The sequence below is a fragment of the Lycium barbarum genome, chromosome 3 (assembly GCF_019175385.1).
Source record: "Lycium barbarum isolate Lr01 chromosome 3, ASM1917538v2, whole genome shotgun sequence".
Classification (NCBI taxonomy): domain Eukaryota; kingdom Viridiplantae; phylum Streptophyta; class Magnoliopsida; order Solanales; family Solanaceae; genus Lycium; species Lycium barbarum.
This window is the reverse complement of record NC_083339.1, coordinates 31,758,759-31,775,646: the sequence shown is the minus strand read 5'-3', so window position 1 is coordinate 31,775,646 and position 16,888 is coordinate 31,758,759. Positions and strand designations below refer to the sequence as shown.

Sequence of the window (16,888 nt, the reverse complement as noted above, 5' to 3'; positions counted from 1 at the left end):
CAATGAGGATCTAGCATTTTGAACTTAGAGGCAAAAGAATTGGAATGAATTGAAGCAGTTTTTTCTTTGTTTAATTTTGTATCCTTTATTCATATTATGTTTCAGGTTGGTGAGATTACTGGAAGATTTGAGATGGTGGCTTACTCTTTGAATGACTTAAAAAATTTCAAATTTTGAAGTGAGATTCAAAATTGTATTAATGTTGAGTTTGTAGGAAAATTGAATTTTAAGTTTTGTATGTTGTATTATTTGTATGAATACTGTATGAAAGTTGTGTACAATATTATCGTAGTTGTATTAAATTTCCAAAAACCTAACATGAATTTTATGTCATAAAATAAAAACATGAATTTTAGAAAAATATTATACAGTTATATACATATTTCATACCGATTTTATACAGTTTTCATACGCGAAATTGTGACCGAAATTCTAGGCAAGCGATATACGAAAAATGTGAGAATTCTAAGCCTTGAGCGAAATATACATATTTCATACACAAAATATTGAGCGAAAATTTTAATCCTTGAGCGAGAAATATGTATTTCATACACAAAAAATTGAGCGAAATAACACATTTCATGCAGTTTTCACACAAAATTTTGAGCGAAAATTTTCATATATGTTCCGTAAGAAATCTATTATTATGTTTTGTAAACTAAAAAGTATCATCATATTTTGTAAATATACTCTATTCTTGTGTATATATACGTCATTCTCCTCTCAATTTTACGTACAAATAGAAGCCCATTACATATGAACCCAAGTGCGTACCATCAATATTTAGGTATATCTCATGATGTTTTATTCGCACTAACATCCTAGCTTAGATTTCCCTTTTTCCTTCTCTCTTTGAAATTTAACCCGAACAGATTTGAAGGATTGGATGTTCAGAAGAGGGTGAACTTGTACACATTATATTCCAGCAACTCTATAGTTTAGCAGAAGTAGAGAAAGAAAAGTTCCTCTTGAACTTTCTAACCTCTTTCTAGGTTGTATAAATAAAGGATATTATGATAAAAACCTGAGAATTTTAATTCTTAATGACCAACAATGTGAAAGTAGTTTGAGCGTGCGTATGCCTGCTGATTTTGCTCACTGTGAAATGATCTGCTTTGCTTCGTCAAGGAGGAGTTTTCACCACAATGTCCGTCAATCATATGTACACCAATCCAATTTCTGCTTTCCTCAATGATTACCCAGTTTATCTAGGTCATCAATCCGTGCACATCAGGATGTGGTGCAGAGAGCCATCCATATATCTGAACAAATCTTGAAAGCTCAAATAGTTTCTGATTTTTACTTCAAAGCAGAATATACTCCCAAGACTAGTTGTTTTTCTGTGCTTGAATACGTGTGCGGCTGTACAGATCTAAGGTATCCTTATGATTGGGATCCAAGCAGAGGGCGGCTTCACTATCCTGGAGAGCATGTGAGAAATCAGCCATTGACTCATGGAATGCTGCTCGAAGATTAAGCATTTGCAAGTCAGGTTTGAAAGAAATGGCTCTTGTAAGCTCCTCCACAGCCTCACTCTCCCTTTGGTCATCCATGAGCACTGTTGCATGCCACATTTAAATTCAGTACCAACAAGGCAACAAACTCAACCTGACCAGTAGGAGCTTTTTATCCTCCTAGTTTCAGTACAAGAATTTTAGGGAAATGCAGAACCAACAATTTCATCCAAATATGGAAGCAAAACAGCCATGCAACTCGAAACATCAATATATATACACAAACAACACATTGTGTTAACCAGCCAATAAATCTTAACGTAATTGAATTTATTCAACAGGATCAAATTTACTTTACTGAAGCCGCCAATGAAGAGTCTAGATCAGTGTTTGATTAGACTGAACCAAAAGCTCTCAATCTCCACGTAATTTCATCATTCACAAAGAAAAAATGGCAACATATTAAATTGACTCCGTAAAAAAGTAGTGAAGAGAATTATGTAGGAGATTGTCCTAGTGTCAGAAAATGCAATCGCTGTTATGACCATTTGATAGGTCACGTGAAAAAAGAAGTGCACGTTGGGTTTGGAGAATTTTAGAATGATATCAGGCTATGGATATAGATGATGAAGAAGAGGACTGCTGGTTGTGATTGCAGGTTCCTGTTACGGGAGAGAGAACCCATTGAAAGAGGTCAGGGGAGAAAGAGAAACAAAGGTAAAATAAAAAATAAAATGGAAATAGCCATGTGTCATATTTTGATTTGGTGTTTTGCCATGTCAACAGCATGTAAACAGCACGCACTTTAGTTGCATCAGATATCATCAATTAGGTGTTTAACAGGCACATTTTGCCATACGTTAGGTGTCGAATAAGTAATAGGCTTAGTTAAGGTGTCTAAATGAACAAAACGCGATAACTTTAATGGCTGTCTATGTATTTTTACCATTTTTATGCATCCACCCTCACTTATTAAGTTTTCTTTACTTGTTTGAGCCATTTTTCATAAATATATATTACTACTGCTTTGGTAGACTATTTTTAAATGTCAAAAAATTAATCGCACTTGATATTTACACTAAATTAATAAATATATTATATGAATTTTTATATATATACTTTCTTAATTAATCATAATTAATTTTAGTATTCTAATCTTATTTTTCACTTAACCATTATTAGTTTCTTTGCATTTTCTGCTATTTCACTTAGCTATGATATTTGTAAACACCGGATGCAAAAAGATTTGTACCATTTATACACTCTTTTTGGTCCTAAATCCGAATCAAGGTTAGAATATGGTTTTGATAAGCAGCCAAACGGCCTGACACAGAAAGAACTTCTCCCAGAAAGATCAGCACAGCCTTATCACAACTAAAGACTGCACAATTGCAGAATATTTTTACTCAGATACTGGATGGAACCTGCAGTTTAGAAGGAACTCAAATGATTGAAGATATGAACTTTTTGATGCAGAAACTGGAAATTGTGGTATTAGACGAAGATGTGAAAGAGTAGAAAGGATAGGAGACTTACTGTTAAATCATGCTATAAGGTGAAGCTGCGACATGGAAAAGAAGAAGATCACTGACCATGGAAAACGATTCAGAAGACCAAGGATAGCTTGGATTTGCCTGCTTGACACATAATACAATGCAAAGAAGAGGTTCTAAAATGTCTAGTGGATGCTTCCTATACGAAGAATCCAACTAATCACCTTCTACTACACTACAGGCAAACATGACAAATATACAATGTTTCAAAACATATTTGGAGTCCAATTGAGTGATGCCAGAGAATCTGCAGCAAACTCTCAACAATTGACAGGGCAGAGGATATCTAAGAGCCAGAGTCGCAGTTGGAAACCTGTTTATGTATCATTAAGATAATCCGGATAGAAAGAAATTTATAGTATAAAGTCTGGATAGATCTTTAAAATTTATATTTTTTGGTCTAGGAAGAGTATTGTAAATGATCTTTTGTTTTTTCCTTTTTTGATAATTTAAAAGATATATAAATAATATAAGATCATTTAAAGGTCTTGCTATATTCCTTATATAAGAGGAGACAAGTCAGCAGTATATATTCTCAGCACCTTCTTGGTACCGGTTGTTTCTAAGACTAATTTACTTGTCAAAAGAAGAGGAGCTCTCTGCATTTGCCTATTGGGAACAATAGGTTGCCTTCGTCAAAGATGGACAAGATATCAGTGATTAGAGTATTAGTGTAAACAACTTATCTTAAGAAGATTGGGGTATTCATCATATGAAAGAAAATAGCTTGTCAAACCTATGGTGCAATAAAGAGATGCATCTCTCTTAATTGTACTGAATTCAACTGATGCTTTGCCTGAATTAAATATATGAGGCCACCAGCATCTCTTGTTACCTGGTTTATTTTTCTTTGCACTGTAATTTCAAAATTTGGTAAACAGATTTTTAAGAAATTAGACATAAGCAGTCCCCTAAAGTTGTCATGATTGTTCATTTTGACACTTCAACTAGGACTTGTTTCTATTAAACACCTAATGTAAGTTCAAACTGTACCTATTAAACACCTCGCTGACAACAGGTCAAAAAAATAATGTGCATGTAATACACATGCTGATGTAACATGACAAAGTGACGAGTGAAATACGGATATGTGGCATTTGGGCCATGTTAATAAAAGAAGGGTTTTGACCCAAAAATAAAATAGAAATTCGATTTTCACATAAATCACACCCTTCTATCGCCTTATTTATGCCCCTTTCTATCATCTTCTCTGCCATTTCCGTTCTTCAGCTGCATACATATCCAGCAGAACCAGATACATTTATCCCAATTTATACACAAGTACTCTCATAGCTTGCCGAGAAAAATGTCAGAGCTTATTGAAAAAAGAAGTCCCAACAACTCCTCTCCCTAGTTGAGCACGTAAATTTCAACTCACCGAAAACTTACTTTCACGGCGGATGTTCATAAAAGTTCTGGTGAGTGTTCTGTGCTTGATGAAGCTTCAATTCAGATATTTGACATGGGAGGCTGGCACTAAGTTTGTTACCTTTATCAAAAAAAGTTAGTTGGATCTTCCCGGGAGACTACAGTTTTTAGTTGGGCTAATGTAGCAGAAATTAATATTGATTTTGATGACAAGCAAGGGTATTATGATGCGTGAAGATGCATCAGTTCGGAGGTGTGAGAGATTGGCGGTCGTAGGAATTAGGAGAGGTAGAGGTAGGCCGAAGAAGAACTGGGGGGAAGTGATTAGACAGGACATGACACAACTTCAGCTGACTGAGGACATCACCTTAGATAGGAAGCTTTGGAGGTCGAGATTAGGATAGAAGGTTAGTAGGTAGCTGAGTTTCGTCGCGCTGTGTGTGAGGCAGGTAGCGGGCTAGACTTTCCATCCTCTCTCTCCTTTTCGTAGTGGTATTATTTTTGTATCGCGTAGATCAGTATCCTTACGTGTGTATTACTATGTATTGCTCCATTTGTTCTGTATCTTGATAATTTGTTGTCGTATTTCTCTTACAATCCTGCATTGATTATATTTCTTTTGAGCTAAGGGTCTATCGGAAACAACCTCTCTACCCCATAAAGGTAGAGGTAAGGTCTGCGTACATCTTACCCTCCCCAGACCCCACTTGTGGGATTTCACTGGGTATGCTGTATGTAAATTAGTGTGTAGTATGTTATCTACTGCTTTTTGCCACTAGTGTTTCGACTCTGTTCGTTCTACTTGAAAAGAAGGCCCTTTTTTCTCTTCAACTATTTTCTTCCTATTTCCCTTTTTCTTTCTTATTTTCAGAAAATGAAAGTTCATGGAGAAAGGTGGCAGCAGAAGAAGGAAGGAGGAGGAGGATGGCAGCAACAATGGAGGTGGCGTAATGGAGGACTGAGGAGAGAAAATATGTTTTTTCAAGGAAAAGCAAACAAGGAAAAATATTATTTGGATCAACTCCCGTGCCCTAAGGCATTTCTTGGAACACGTTGTTTTTTCATATTGGCAGTTTGTGTTCAATAGGCACACTTTAAATCATATTTGAAGTGTCTAATAAGAACAAATTCTAGTTAAGGTGTCAAAATGAAAAATCATGGCAATTTTAAGGGGCCACTTATTTATTTGGCCAATAGGTTTTATACAACAGGACCTTTGCGGAAAAAAGAAAGAGTGTTTTCACCAAAAATGTGATTCTGCTGACCTCATTCAAATTGTAAGAGTCCTAGATCTCAATCCTGAGAAGAAGAAAAGAGAAGGTATTCTCCTATATAAAGAAGGCTCTTTCAAGTGATTTTATTTCACTGAGTTTTTCTCTTATCAGTCTGGACATGGTCGTTCATCCTTTATCGACGGTGATAATCCTTCCAAAAAGTGAGTTACATTTTCAATAAGACGATTCATCCGTTCAAGCCCAGTCCACAAGCAACAAATATTGCTTCCTGTTTGTGAACCTTCTTTAGGTTACACCAGGAATTTATATCACAATTAGTAATAGAAACCAAGAAAAGATTTATAATCATAGTGGAACTTCACTTCAAATTCACATCATCATCCTAGAGTTAGAATTTTAGCAATCTCTCCTGAACAAAATTGGTTTACTAACAAGCAAGGGGTGGGAATGTGATAATATACCTGCAGCCCTGTATCTATATGGGTAAGTCCTTAAAGGATCTGATACTGTAGCCATGCTGAGATCACTATTTGCCATGTCACGATCACAATACTCTGACCGTTTTTCATAAGCAGATGCCTTGTTCTGAGCCTTGTCTATCAGCTTTGTCATTTCCTCATAAGCAGCTTTCCTATCGTTTTTGAGATGATATACACGTGCTAACCCTTGATGCGCTCTTGTATGCTTTATCTCGAGGGCACTAACATAGCAGTCTGCTGCGAGGTCCAACTTATTGCAATCCACGTAAATACTTCCTAGATTATTTAATGCCTGAAAGACTACAATAACATGAATAAATTCATCTACAGAAACATCACCAAGAGAAATAGAACTAGTTTGGAGAAATGACCCACTTGTCCCTTGCGAAGACCATCTGAAGGACATTTAAGTGCTTCCTCCAACAGTTGGATGACATAAGATGAAGATTCGGAATCCAGAGTTGTATCGGCTAGAGCGTATGCTTTAAGGAAAAAGGCTTCGAATGACCTTTGGAGAGAAATGGATTCCTCAGCCTTAGCAAGTGCTTCTTCACGATGTCCAGTGTCATATAAAATCCATCCTTCATACACAAGCCTTTCATATGAGAAGGTGGAATGATTCAGGGCCAGGCGCAAACTGCGCATTGCAGCTTTTTGACAATTTAACCTGCAGGTAAAATGTGTTAGGTAATAGGATGTGCTTCTATCATGGAAAGTTAGCCCATGATAAGGCTTTTCTGTCTAAGAATGACCTATATATTTCCAGCCAGTCCCCAAAATCTAATTTATATGTCATCCACATTTATCGATTCAATCCAAATAAAGATAGTTACAATAAAGTTGTTTCGTATGTTATCCATTTCAATTTTCACAACACGGTCTCATAACTTAAAGCTGGGCTTAATGTGCAACTTCATGCAGTTTGAGCATAACATACCATATGTGACGGCAAAATATGGTTCTATAAAAGTCTATCTCTCATCACATTGACCAGTCTTTTCCTTTTTGCTTGGTCGGAATTGTGCATACAGCATAAACTTGCAGCAAAAATAAAAAATTACCGTAATAGGAGCAGAGATTGCCTGAATCGCAGAATGCTCCTCCCAGGATCATTTATGAGCATCTGGTGTATAACAGCCAGTGAACCAATATCATCAACAGATGACCATCGATCATAGAGTTGCATCCAGCAATCTGCAGGACTCCATGGCTGAACGTGCAGACTGAGAAGCTCAACCAGGTGGTCAGCCCTCATTTTTCCAAGAAACATCATATAGTTTGGCTCTAGAGTCAACAATGCCCGGATATCTCTTATAGCAGATTCATAATCCTCAAGTGCAATAAAAAACCAAGCCCGCAGTTCAAGGCAGTCTGGAGAGACCTTAAAACCAACAATTCTATTTATCTCCACGATAGCAGCCTCAAACTGGCTCTCTTCCACCATCGTAATGGCTCTGTATTTGTATGGAAAAGAAAGGGTGGGATCCAATCTGGTGGCATCATTGACATCCAAAATCTTTTGTTTGCCTACGCTGTACAAAGACCTCTCTTGGTACATCCACCCTGTAGGTTTATTCTCTGAAATAATACCATTAATTAGCTCAGAAGCCAAAAACCGCCGCCCTTGCTTGAATTTAGTTCGTGCAACACCTACTAAAGAATAAACATGACCAGCCTCAATTGCCATCTCAAAACAATGCTGAGCTTCCTTGTAATCCTTCCTTTCAAGAAACACACACCCAAGTTGATGCAAAGCTAGTGCCTTTTGCCATCTTTCACTAGCACACTCCTTCAATCTCTCCAACAACATAACTGTAACTTTGGACGTCATGTTATCTTCTAATGCTACATGGCTAAGGAAATAATATAACAGAAAAGAAGCTTGCCCAAAAACAGGGGCAAGTCTCTCTCTAGCTGCAGAGCTACAAAATGTGTTGAGAACTTTTGGATTATACAAATAACCTGGAAGCTCTCTTAGCATCAGCTGCAGGCAAGACGCCACGAGCAGATGTGCTCTCTCCTCCAGAGCATAATCAATAAGAAGCAATGCCTCATCGATATCAGAAACCAAAGAGGCCAAGTAACAATCAGAAGCAGATTTCATTTCCTCACAACAGAATCTATTTGCAAATGAAAGAAGCTCAAGAAGTATGTTGGCTGGGTAAGAATCTAATCTTCTTGTCCTACTAAAGAAATCTACAGCTCTCATTCCATCCACAGATATACCAATGTGTGTAAAATCAATTCTTTCCTTATCAGACTCAATGAAATGACCATACAACATTGATTTTAATGGAGCAGAAAGAGCTGCAATTTTACCTCGAATACAGTTGATTTCCTCTTTGCCTATGCAGAAGCAAACTTGTGAGTCTGAGTTACCAAAATGAGAGATCTCAATCTCATTATTAGGTGCTCCAAGTCCATGATGACATTGGCAATGACCAAAAACAGGATCATAGCCATGTAGCAAAGCAGCCTTGGGGCATTCAACAAGTCTCCCAATACAATCCAAAGCTGATGATCCAACTAACTCATCCTCTCTCCTCTCAAACCTCAACCAAGCTGACAAAACCACCTTGGAATGCACATCAACAGCATGACGACGAGCCGATTGAAGACACCTACGCAGCAACTTTGGATCACCAAGGCTGTACAACACAGCGTACTGCTCTACATAAACCAAAGCCTTACCAAAATCTTGGGTCATCTCAACTTTGCGGTAAAGCTCAGCTAAAGATTCAACAAAATCAACAGATTTGAGACAAGGCTCAACTTGGGGCTCAAAAGAATCACTTCTTGGAAGCCCATAGGGAAGAAAAGCTGTTGATAGTGACACAGTATCAGCAGATTCTGCCAAAATGGAGTTGATTGTAGGGTACTGGAGCTTGGGAAAAGGGTTACTAGTGGAAGTTTGAGATGGGTTGTAAGCATGGACTTGAGTAGTCTTACAACGGTCTTTGAGCTTGAAACCACGCATACTGTGAGACAGTTGACGGATGAGACTTACAAATCTTGATTTCGAAATTTCACAACATTCCTCCTTTCCTTCACTTTCATTCTCTGTACAAGTAGACATGAATCTAATAACTAACCCCCTTGTCAATAATTTAATTGACTGTTCAACTTTTGCTCTGCATATATCACCACCATACAAAAGAGTTGAGGTAAGAGGGCGTGCGTGGTGGTGATATGCAGGTTCAACCATCAACTGTGGCGAATCCGCATCTTTTGTAGGGCAAAAAAAAAAAAAAAAAATTGAATCAAGCTAGCACAAAAAAATAAAAACATTAGTACGTTAGTGCGTGAAAGGATCAAACTGCAAAAATGTAACTTGGGTCTTTCACGCACGAAATGGAGGCAACATAAATTCGCCCCTCCTTCCCCACCACAGACCCGACCATCTCACCCCACCGCCATTAACATCATTTTCAGCGGTCCCCCACCCCCAAAACGCTATTTTCGTGTTGTTTTTCAATCCAAAACTCAATATTCTTGGTATATTGAAGTTAGGAATAAGCTTCTAAGGTTAGATTTTGGAATAGAGCGGCGCGGAGCTCATTTTGAAAACTCAAAAACACCTTCATTCTAGGTATTTTACTACGAATTTTTTATTACATTGCTAAATATATTATTACCTTAGGTGTGGTGGGAGGGATCTGTGGTGTGGTGGAATGCGCATTTATTTGGTACGTTTTTGGGCAGTCCGCAGTGGTGACTGCCCTATTTTTTTTTTAATTTGTTTATCTATTGTTAATTAGTTAATTATTTATTGCTTGTTTATTTAGTATTTGTTAATTGTTCGATTAGCGACTTAAGTATTTATTAATTGTTAGACTAGCAATTGCAATTGTTAGACTGACTAATTATTTATTTAGTTTTTGTTAAGCCAATTGTTTATTTGTTAATAATTTCTTAATTGTTTCATTAGTTAATTAATTGTTTATTTGTTAAATATACGATAATAATTTATTAATTTTTTGATTAGTTACTTAATTGTTTATTTATTAAATATATGATAATAACTTGTTAATTATTTGATTAGTTAGTTAATTGTTTATTTATTAATTATTTATACTAATTGTATGCTAACTAATTGTTAATTATTTGACTTATTAATTTTTAATCTTTATATTTTAGGATCGAAAACCCTTAGTTTAGGATTGAAAACCCTTAATTTAATTTTCGATAAAAGGTTACATAACTAATATTACTTGTTAATTATTTATTTAAAATACGTAAAACAGATGGGTCACCACAATCCTTAATAAAATTTTCGATAAAAGATTACATAACTAATATTACTTATTAATGATTGATTTAAAATACTTAAAACAGATGGGTCACCACAATCCTTAATAAAATTTTTGATAAAAGATTACATAACTAATACTACTTGTTAATGATTGATTATGCGTAAAACAGATGGATCACCACCCTCTTGATCCGGGGCCCTTCGACCGAGAGTTACTGTATCTGCAGCCCGAGCATAGGTCGCAACATATATGGACATCCGACCTGCAACCTGAGTCTCAGGTTCGTACCCGGTTAGGGGACTTAGCATGGGAGATCTTAGCTGCTCGCCCCCCACATCCTCGTGTCCTGGATATACTACGTCGGGGCGGTATTTACCGGTGCGTCGAAGTTGGTCGGATACAACACGATAGGTCGCTAGTGACGGCATTGATTGAGAGGTGGCGACAGGAGACACACATATTTCATCTCTGCACCGGTGAGACTACCATTACCCTTCAGGATGTGGAGGTCATTTATGGGCTACAGGTTGATGGACGTCCATTGTATATTTAAGTGTGTGTAATTAAACACAAAATATATATTTTTTTTTTAAAACGACGACTGATAAAATGTTTTTTAAATGACTATATCAGATATGGGTGTGGACTAGGCCGAGACGGCGGAGTATGCAGCACAGATGATTGAGCTTGCCGAGACTGGTATGAGACAGGCACATGACTTTGAGTGTCTCCATGAGCGTGTTCCCGGTGCCCCACCTGGGGCAGCAGGTGGTCGTGGTCGCCGAGGAGTTGGTGGCCGTCGTAGAGGTGGTAGGGCTGGCAGAGGTGATGAGGCTCCGTCGACTTTAGAGATCCCGCCGAGTTCTTACCAGCCGGCAACTACAGATATCCCATCGACTTCTCATTCCCGGCCGTCGACTTCACAGACACCTCTGTATACGCCGGACCCTTTTTCAAATTATGTGCCCTGGCCTTCATTTCCACATCCACCAGTTCGTGATCCACAGGGTGAGCGGCCGGTTCGTGATCTACAGGGTGGCCTACATCTGCACTTCGACGACTCCATGTTCGAGGACTTCGTGTTTGATACGGCACCATCTGCATCTCCTGCTTCGGGGGCCGCTCAGGAGCCCTCTCACCAGGCATCTCAGGAGGCCGTCGACACACAGGTTTGACTTTTACAAAAAAGTAAAATAATTTATTAATTATTTGTTTATTTCAGGTTAAATCTAATCTAAATTGTTTATATATATATATATATATATATATATTATTTCAGGTTCATTCTTGTTATGTCCCGTGTTTTCGTACAATTGGAAATCGAGAAATAATTATGACTTGGGTGTTAGAAGGGTATAAATTAATTTGTGAGAATATGACTATGTTGGTTGTGAAATCTTTAATGCTAAGACCTCGGGGAAGGCCGAGGATAAATTTGGAATTTCGGAAATTAGTTTCGGGAATTACAAAACGGGACTTTTCTCGAATTGGGCCAAGAAAATGCAATGCAAAATCAAGGCCCAAGATCAAATGGGGGCCGGCCATAGTGTGGCCCAAATCCATTTTTAAAAGGGGCATGTGCTATGCACATGACCCCTAAGTGGATATATATGAGGAACACTTAGCATTATTCAAGAAAAAAATCAAAAAAATTCAAGAACACAAGAAAGAAGGGGTTCGGCCGTGAATAGTGTAGAAGGGAAAAAGAAATTCCCAAGTTTGTTTAGTGATCCAAAAATCTTGGTTTCTACATAATTAAGAAATACTCAAGACGCTCTCCGACGTGGTATAATTGGTTTGGCACAAGGATTCCGTTTGCGACAAGTCGGAAAGTTAGTAAAAGGTAAGAATCTTGCCCCTCTAATGTTATAGAATTGCTATGAATGTGTTAAGGATTGGAAGTAGACGAGAATCCCGTAATTTTAACGTAAATAGAAAGTCGTGGGTGTGTGTTTGTAGTGGGTTTGGCCGAGAGCCATAGAAGGAAAAATTGGTGTGAATTGATCTTGGCTAAGTTGGTATAATGTGTTGTTGTGATTCTTATATCGTAAATGATTGATTGTTGAATTAAATTGGCGGTGGAAAACGAATTCGGATATTATCGGAAAGTGTATATCCTTTGTATCTTTATGTATATCATTGTATATTTAGGGTGCTAGAGACTTTTGATATGAACTTATAATGATGTTAATGAATTCGGAATGAAACGACGTGAGTTAGAATGTTCGTCGTGCACTTTTGATTGTTTTGAAGAATTATGGAACATAATGGATTTTGGTGTAATTTCGGGTATGGCTTGGATTGTAGTTAGATTGTGATTGTATAAGTTTGAATGTGGAAATGAATCCAATTATGTAGATGTAGAATTGGAGTTTTGAAAGTTTGAATGGAAGTTGCCAATTTAGATAACAAAGTGGAATTTTGAAGCTAGAATGGCTTGATTGTTGTTTGTGTTGTTTGTTGATGTGTGGGCTGTTGTTGTTGTTGTATTTTGAGCCGAGCTAAGTCTCGGGGATGTTAGATTTATAGGGGAAATGCTGCCGAAATTTCGGTAGGCAAATATGGAGTTAAAGGCATTTTTTTGAGCCTAAGGATCTCATTGGGTAACTTTGATCATTTGCAGATTTTTGACGAAACGGGACGGGACTTTTGGAAGAGCTTACGACGTCTGTGAGGTATGTAAAGCTTCCCAATTCTTTATTTGGCATATCTTAGTGTGTTAGTTGAATATGAGACCTTCCGGAGCATTTCTGCTCCTCGAAACCCGATCCACAGGAAAGTTACTATTCATTCAATTCGATTGAAGCCTAAAGGCTCCCTTTTGGCTAGAATGCCATTATTCGTCCGAAACCTATCAAAATGTGGTCGGGTAACCTAGAAATGATTATGTATGACCCTTGGCATATAACTGCTCGTAAACATATGTTCGCCACCTCACTTCGACTCGAGGTGGGTCCGCTACCCCAAAATGCCCGATTTGCCCTTCGGGCCACCTGTGAGAATAAAGTTGAAAGTACCACTTCCGATCTTTGGAACATCCTCCTACGGGGTATGTTTGGACTATGCGATGCGCTAATCTATGTTCCGAACTATATGGACCATTTTGGAAACGTTTTGCAAAATGAAACTTTATGTCGGCTAAGTATTCGACTATTTTGTATTCTAAAATGACTTATGAGTTCACTTTGCTTTGAAAGACTATTTTGAAATACGATTTGCATTTGCTTGCTCACGACTCCGCTCGTGCCTTATTATGACTTCGTTCACCGGTTCCCGGGCCGGTTTTGATTCGTGCGTTGTATGATGAATTCGGCCGTATGCTGTGTTACGGTTTCCGAGGCTTCGCCATAGGGCCCGGTTCCGTTTGGAGTTATGCTGTGATATGGCTCGGGACGCGATATGCTCACCGATGATTATGATTATGTTCGGAGATGTACGGAGATTTGAAACCTTCTGGTGTTATGCTGTGTGTGGCGCCAGCGTCGGAGTGGCGACCACATTCTCAAGCGTTTGCATAATTTTAATTGCATAAAACATATGTATATGATTTTGATACAGATTTTGACATACCAGTTTGTACCCCACTTTGACATTTGATTTGCTTTCGGTTTTGATCCATAATTCTGTACTCCGTGCTTTACATACTCAGTACATATTTCGTACTGACCCCCTCTCTCCGGGGGCTGCGTTTTATGCCCGCAGGTGCAGACATCGGTGATCCTCCGCAGTAGGCTTCGCTTCTTGCTTTCCGGAGTACTCTTACTTGGTCCGGAGTCCACTCTTGGTACAGACTCCTTTACTCTGTATATGTTTTGTATATTTGACAGTTTGGGTACGGCGAGGCCCTGTCTCGCCATATGTTATGTTTTAAATTCGTAGAGGCCTGTAGTCATCTTTGTGGGGCGAGGGTCCTACGTGTATGTTGTCCGATTTTGCTTTCGGGTCTTACAGCGGTCTGTTTGATATGATGGCCCCAAATGGCCCTTTTGTATATATTTGTATTTTGACCGGCGATGTCTATTCCGCCGCTTTGTTTGAGATTGATTTGATATGACCGCTTAAGACAGATTTTCGATATAAATTATGTCTGATATAACTTTTGAAAATTCTGAAATAAGTTTGGATTCGGAAATGAATATGCGATTTGGTCTGGACGCCCAGGTAGGGTGCCAGTCGCGGCCCACGGGGCTGGGTCGTGACAAAAGTGGTATCAGAGCGGTTTGTCCTCGGAATGTCTACAGGCCGTGTCTCGTAGAGTCTTGTTTATCGATGTGTTGTGCACCACATCTATAAACGGGAAGCTACAGGGCATTTAGGATGTTACTTTCTTTGTAATCTTAGATCGTGCGATAGAGCTGTGCTAATAGGATGATTTTGATCTAACTCGCCTTCGTGTTTGCAGTGATGCCTCCGAAGAAGGCAACGGCAGCCCAGAAGGGCAAGGCGAGGATTGGGGAGACTAGCCAGGCACAGCGAGCTACCCGGGCTCGTGTATATGATTTTCCTGAGGATGTGCCACAGTCTGAGGGGTCTGCTACACCCCCACTAGTACAGCCTGGGGCAGGACCTTCAGCAGCTCCAGAGGTCCGTGTACCCGTACCTGAGACTCCAGCTCCTCAGCCAGGGGCGGAGGATAGGACCCTGAGGGAGGCTGTACAGCTGTTGACTACACTGGTAGCAGGTCAGGCTCGCAGGCGCGGGCGGAGGGACGACGATGATGATGACAGACGGGACAGCCTGAGAGTTCGGGAGTTTTTGCTATGTGGCCCTCCAGAGTTCTTCGGGTCTAAGCCCGACGAGGACCCCCACGACTTTATTCGGGGGATGCGACGCTCACTGGACTTGGTCAGGGCTTCAGAGACTGAGTCAGTTGAGCTGGCTTCGCACCGGCTTCGAGATGTGGCCACCCACTGGTACGAGACTTGGGAGCTGTCTAGAGGAGAGGGTGCCCCTCCAGCCACTTGGGATCAGTTTGTGACAGCATTCACCCGCCACTTTTTGCCACCAGAGTTACGGCGGGCATGGGCTGATCGATTCTTACGTCTGCAGCAGAGGGGTCGGAGTGTTCGCGAGTATAACCTTGAGTTTGATTCTCTGGCCCGATATGCACCGGCCGTGGTAGCAGATATGTCCGATCGGATGCACAGATATGTTATGGGATTGGACCGGTATTTGGTTGATAGTTGTATGGCAGTGTCATTGCAGGCAGACATGGACATTTCCCGGCTTCAGGCCTATGCGATGGGTATGGAGGACCGTCGCAGATCTGATCCTGCTGGCAGAGATCGAGACAGGAGGCCGCCCAAGAGGGATAGATCCGTGGGTTATTCAGGGGATTCTCGAGGCGGACAGCCTCAGCAGCAGCAGCAGTCTGACAGATATTTTCCTCCCTCCGGCCGGGGTACTCAGTCAGGTAGCCGGAGATTCGATAGTACAGGACCGTCTGGGGCCGGTCAGAGCTCCAGAGTGGCAGGTTCACAGGTACCCAGGGGTCCCAGCCAGGCCAGACCACCCAGGCCCCGTTGTCCTCATTGCGGGAAGTCACATCCCGGGGAGTGTTACCGAGCGACGGGAGCTTGTTTTTCTTGTGGCGGTCAGGGCCACTTTATGAGAGATTGTCCATTGGCTAGCGGTTCTGGTAGTGCTGCTCAGCAGACAGGGTCAGCCGCCGGTTCTTCTTCTGCTCCATCAGTTGCACGCCCTGGAGGGCGAGGTATTTCAGCACCGGCAGGACGCGGTCGAGGCCGCGGTGGCACTTCAGGGTCTAGCGGTCCCTCGAACCGCATATATGCTTTGGCCAGCCGCCAAGATCAGGAGGCTTCGCCAAACGTCGTCACAGGTACATTGCTGGTTTTCTCCAGATCTGTATATGCATTGATTGACCCTGGTTCTACTTTATCGTATATTTCCCCGCTTGTTGCTAGTAAAATTGGGATAGTGTCTGAGCCTATAGAACCGTTTGAGGTAGCTACGCCAGTTGGGGATTTTATTGTAGCGAGACAGATTTATAAGGATTGTTCTGTGACCATTTATGATCGTAGCACTAAGGCTGATTTGGTAGAGTTAGACATGCTCGAGTTTGATGTCATTATGGGCATGGACTGGTTGTCTTCCTGTTATGCTAATGTCGACTGCCAGAAAAAGGTAGTCCGTTTTCAGTTTCCAGGGGAACCAGTCATAGAGTGGTTCGGATCTACTGCATCGCCGAGGGGTAAGTTTATTTCATACCTCAAGGCTAAGAAGATGATCCAGAAGGGTTATATTTATCATTTGGTTCGTGTGCACGATACTGCCGCGGAGGTACCTACCCTTCAGTCTGTTCCGGTCGTCAGCGAGTTTCCAGATGTTTTTCCTGACGAGCTTCCTGGCCTTCCGCCTGAGCGGGAGATTGATTTTACTATTGAGTTGATGCCGGATACACAGCCTATATCTATTCCTCCGTACAGAATGGCACCAGCTGAGTTGAAGGAGTTGAAGGAGCAGCTGAAAGATTTGCTGGATAAGGGTTTTATCAGGCCCAGTACATCACCCTGGGGGGCGCCGGTA

The 16,888-nt window shown here is 40.3% G+C and overlaps 1 protein-coding gene across 4 annotated transcripts; it reads right to left on the bottom strand.

Annotated features, from left to right (window-relative positions):
• Positions 1 to 894: 894 nt before the first annotated feature.
• LOC132630950 (ethylene-overproduction protein 1-like) lies at positions 895 to 9,457 on the bottom strand. 4 transcript variants are annotated; one of them, XR_009578748.1, is made up of 5 exons: positions 7,151 to 9,455; positions 6,465 to 6,756; positions 6,072 to 6,381; positions 2,991 to 3,088; positions 1,422 to 1,558 (listed from the first exon to the last, which is right to left on the bottom strand). XR_009578748.1 is itself a non-coding variant. In XM_060346528.1 (4 exons), the coding sequence occupies exons 1-4, from the start codon at positions 9,292 to 9,294 to the stop codon at positions 1,329 to 1,331; spliced, it is 2,976 nt and encodes a 991-aa protein (XP_060202511.1). In that variant the 5' UTR covers positions 9,295 to 9,452; the 3' UTR covers positions 895 to 1,328. The 4 variants fall into 4 exon arrangements, 3 of the variants coding, with proteins under 3 accessions (XP_060202511.1, XP_060202512.1, XP_060202513.1); XM_060346528.1 differs by lacking the exon at positions 2,991 to 3,088 and having other exon boundaries at positions 895 to 1,558; positions 7,151 to 9,452; XM_060346529.1 differs by lacking the exon at positions 2,991 to 3,088 and having other exon boundaries at positions 1,496 to 1,634.
• Positions 9,458 to 16,888: the final 7,431 nt, after the last annotated feature.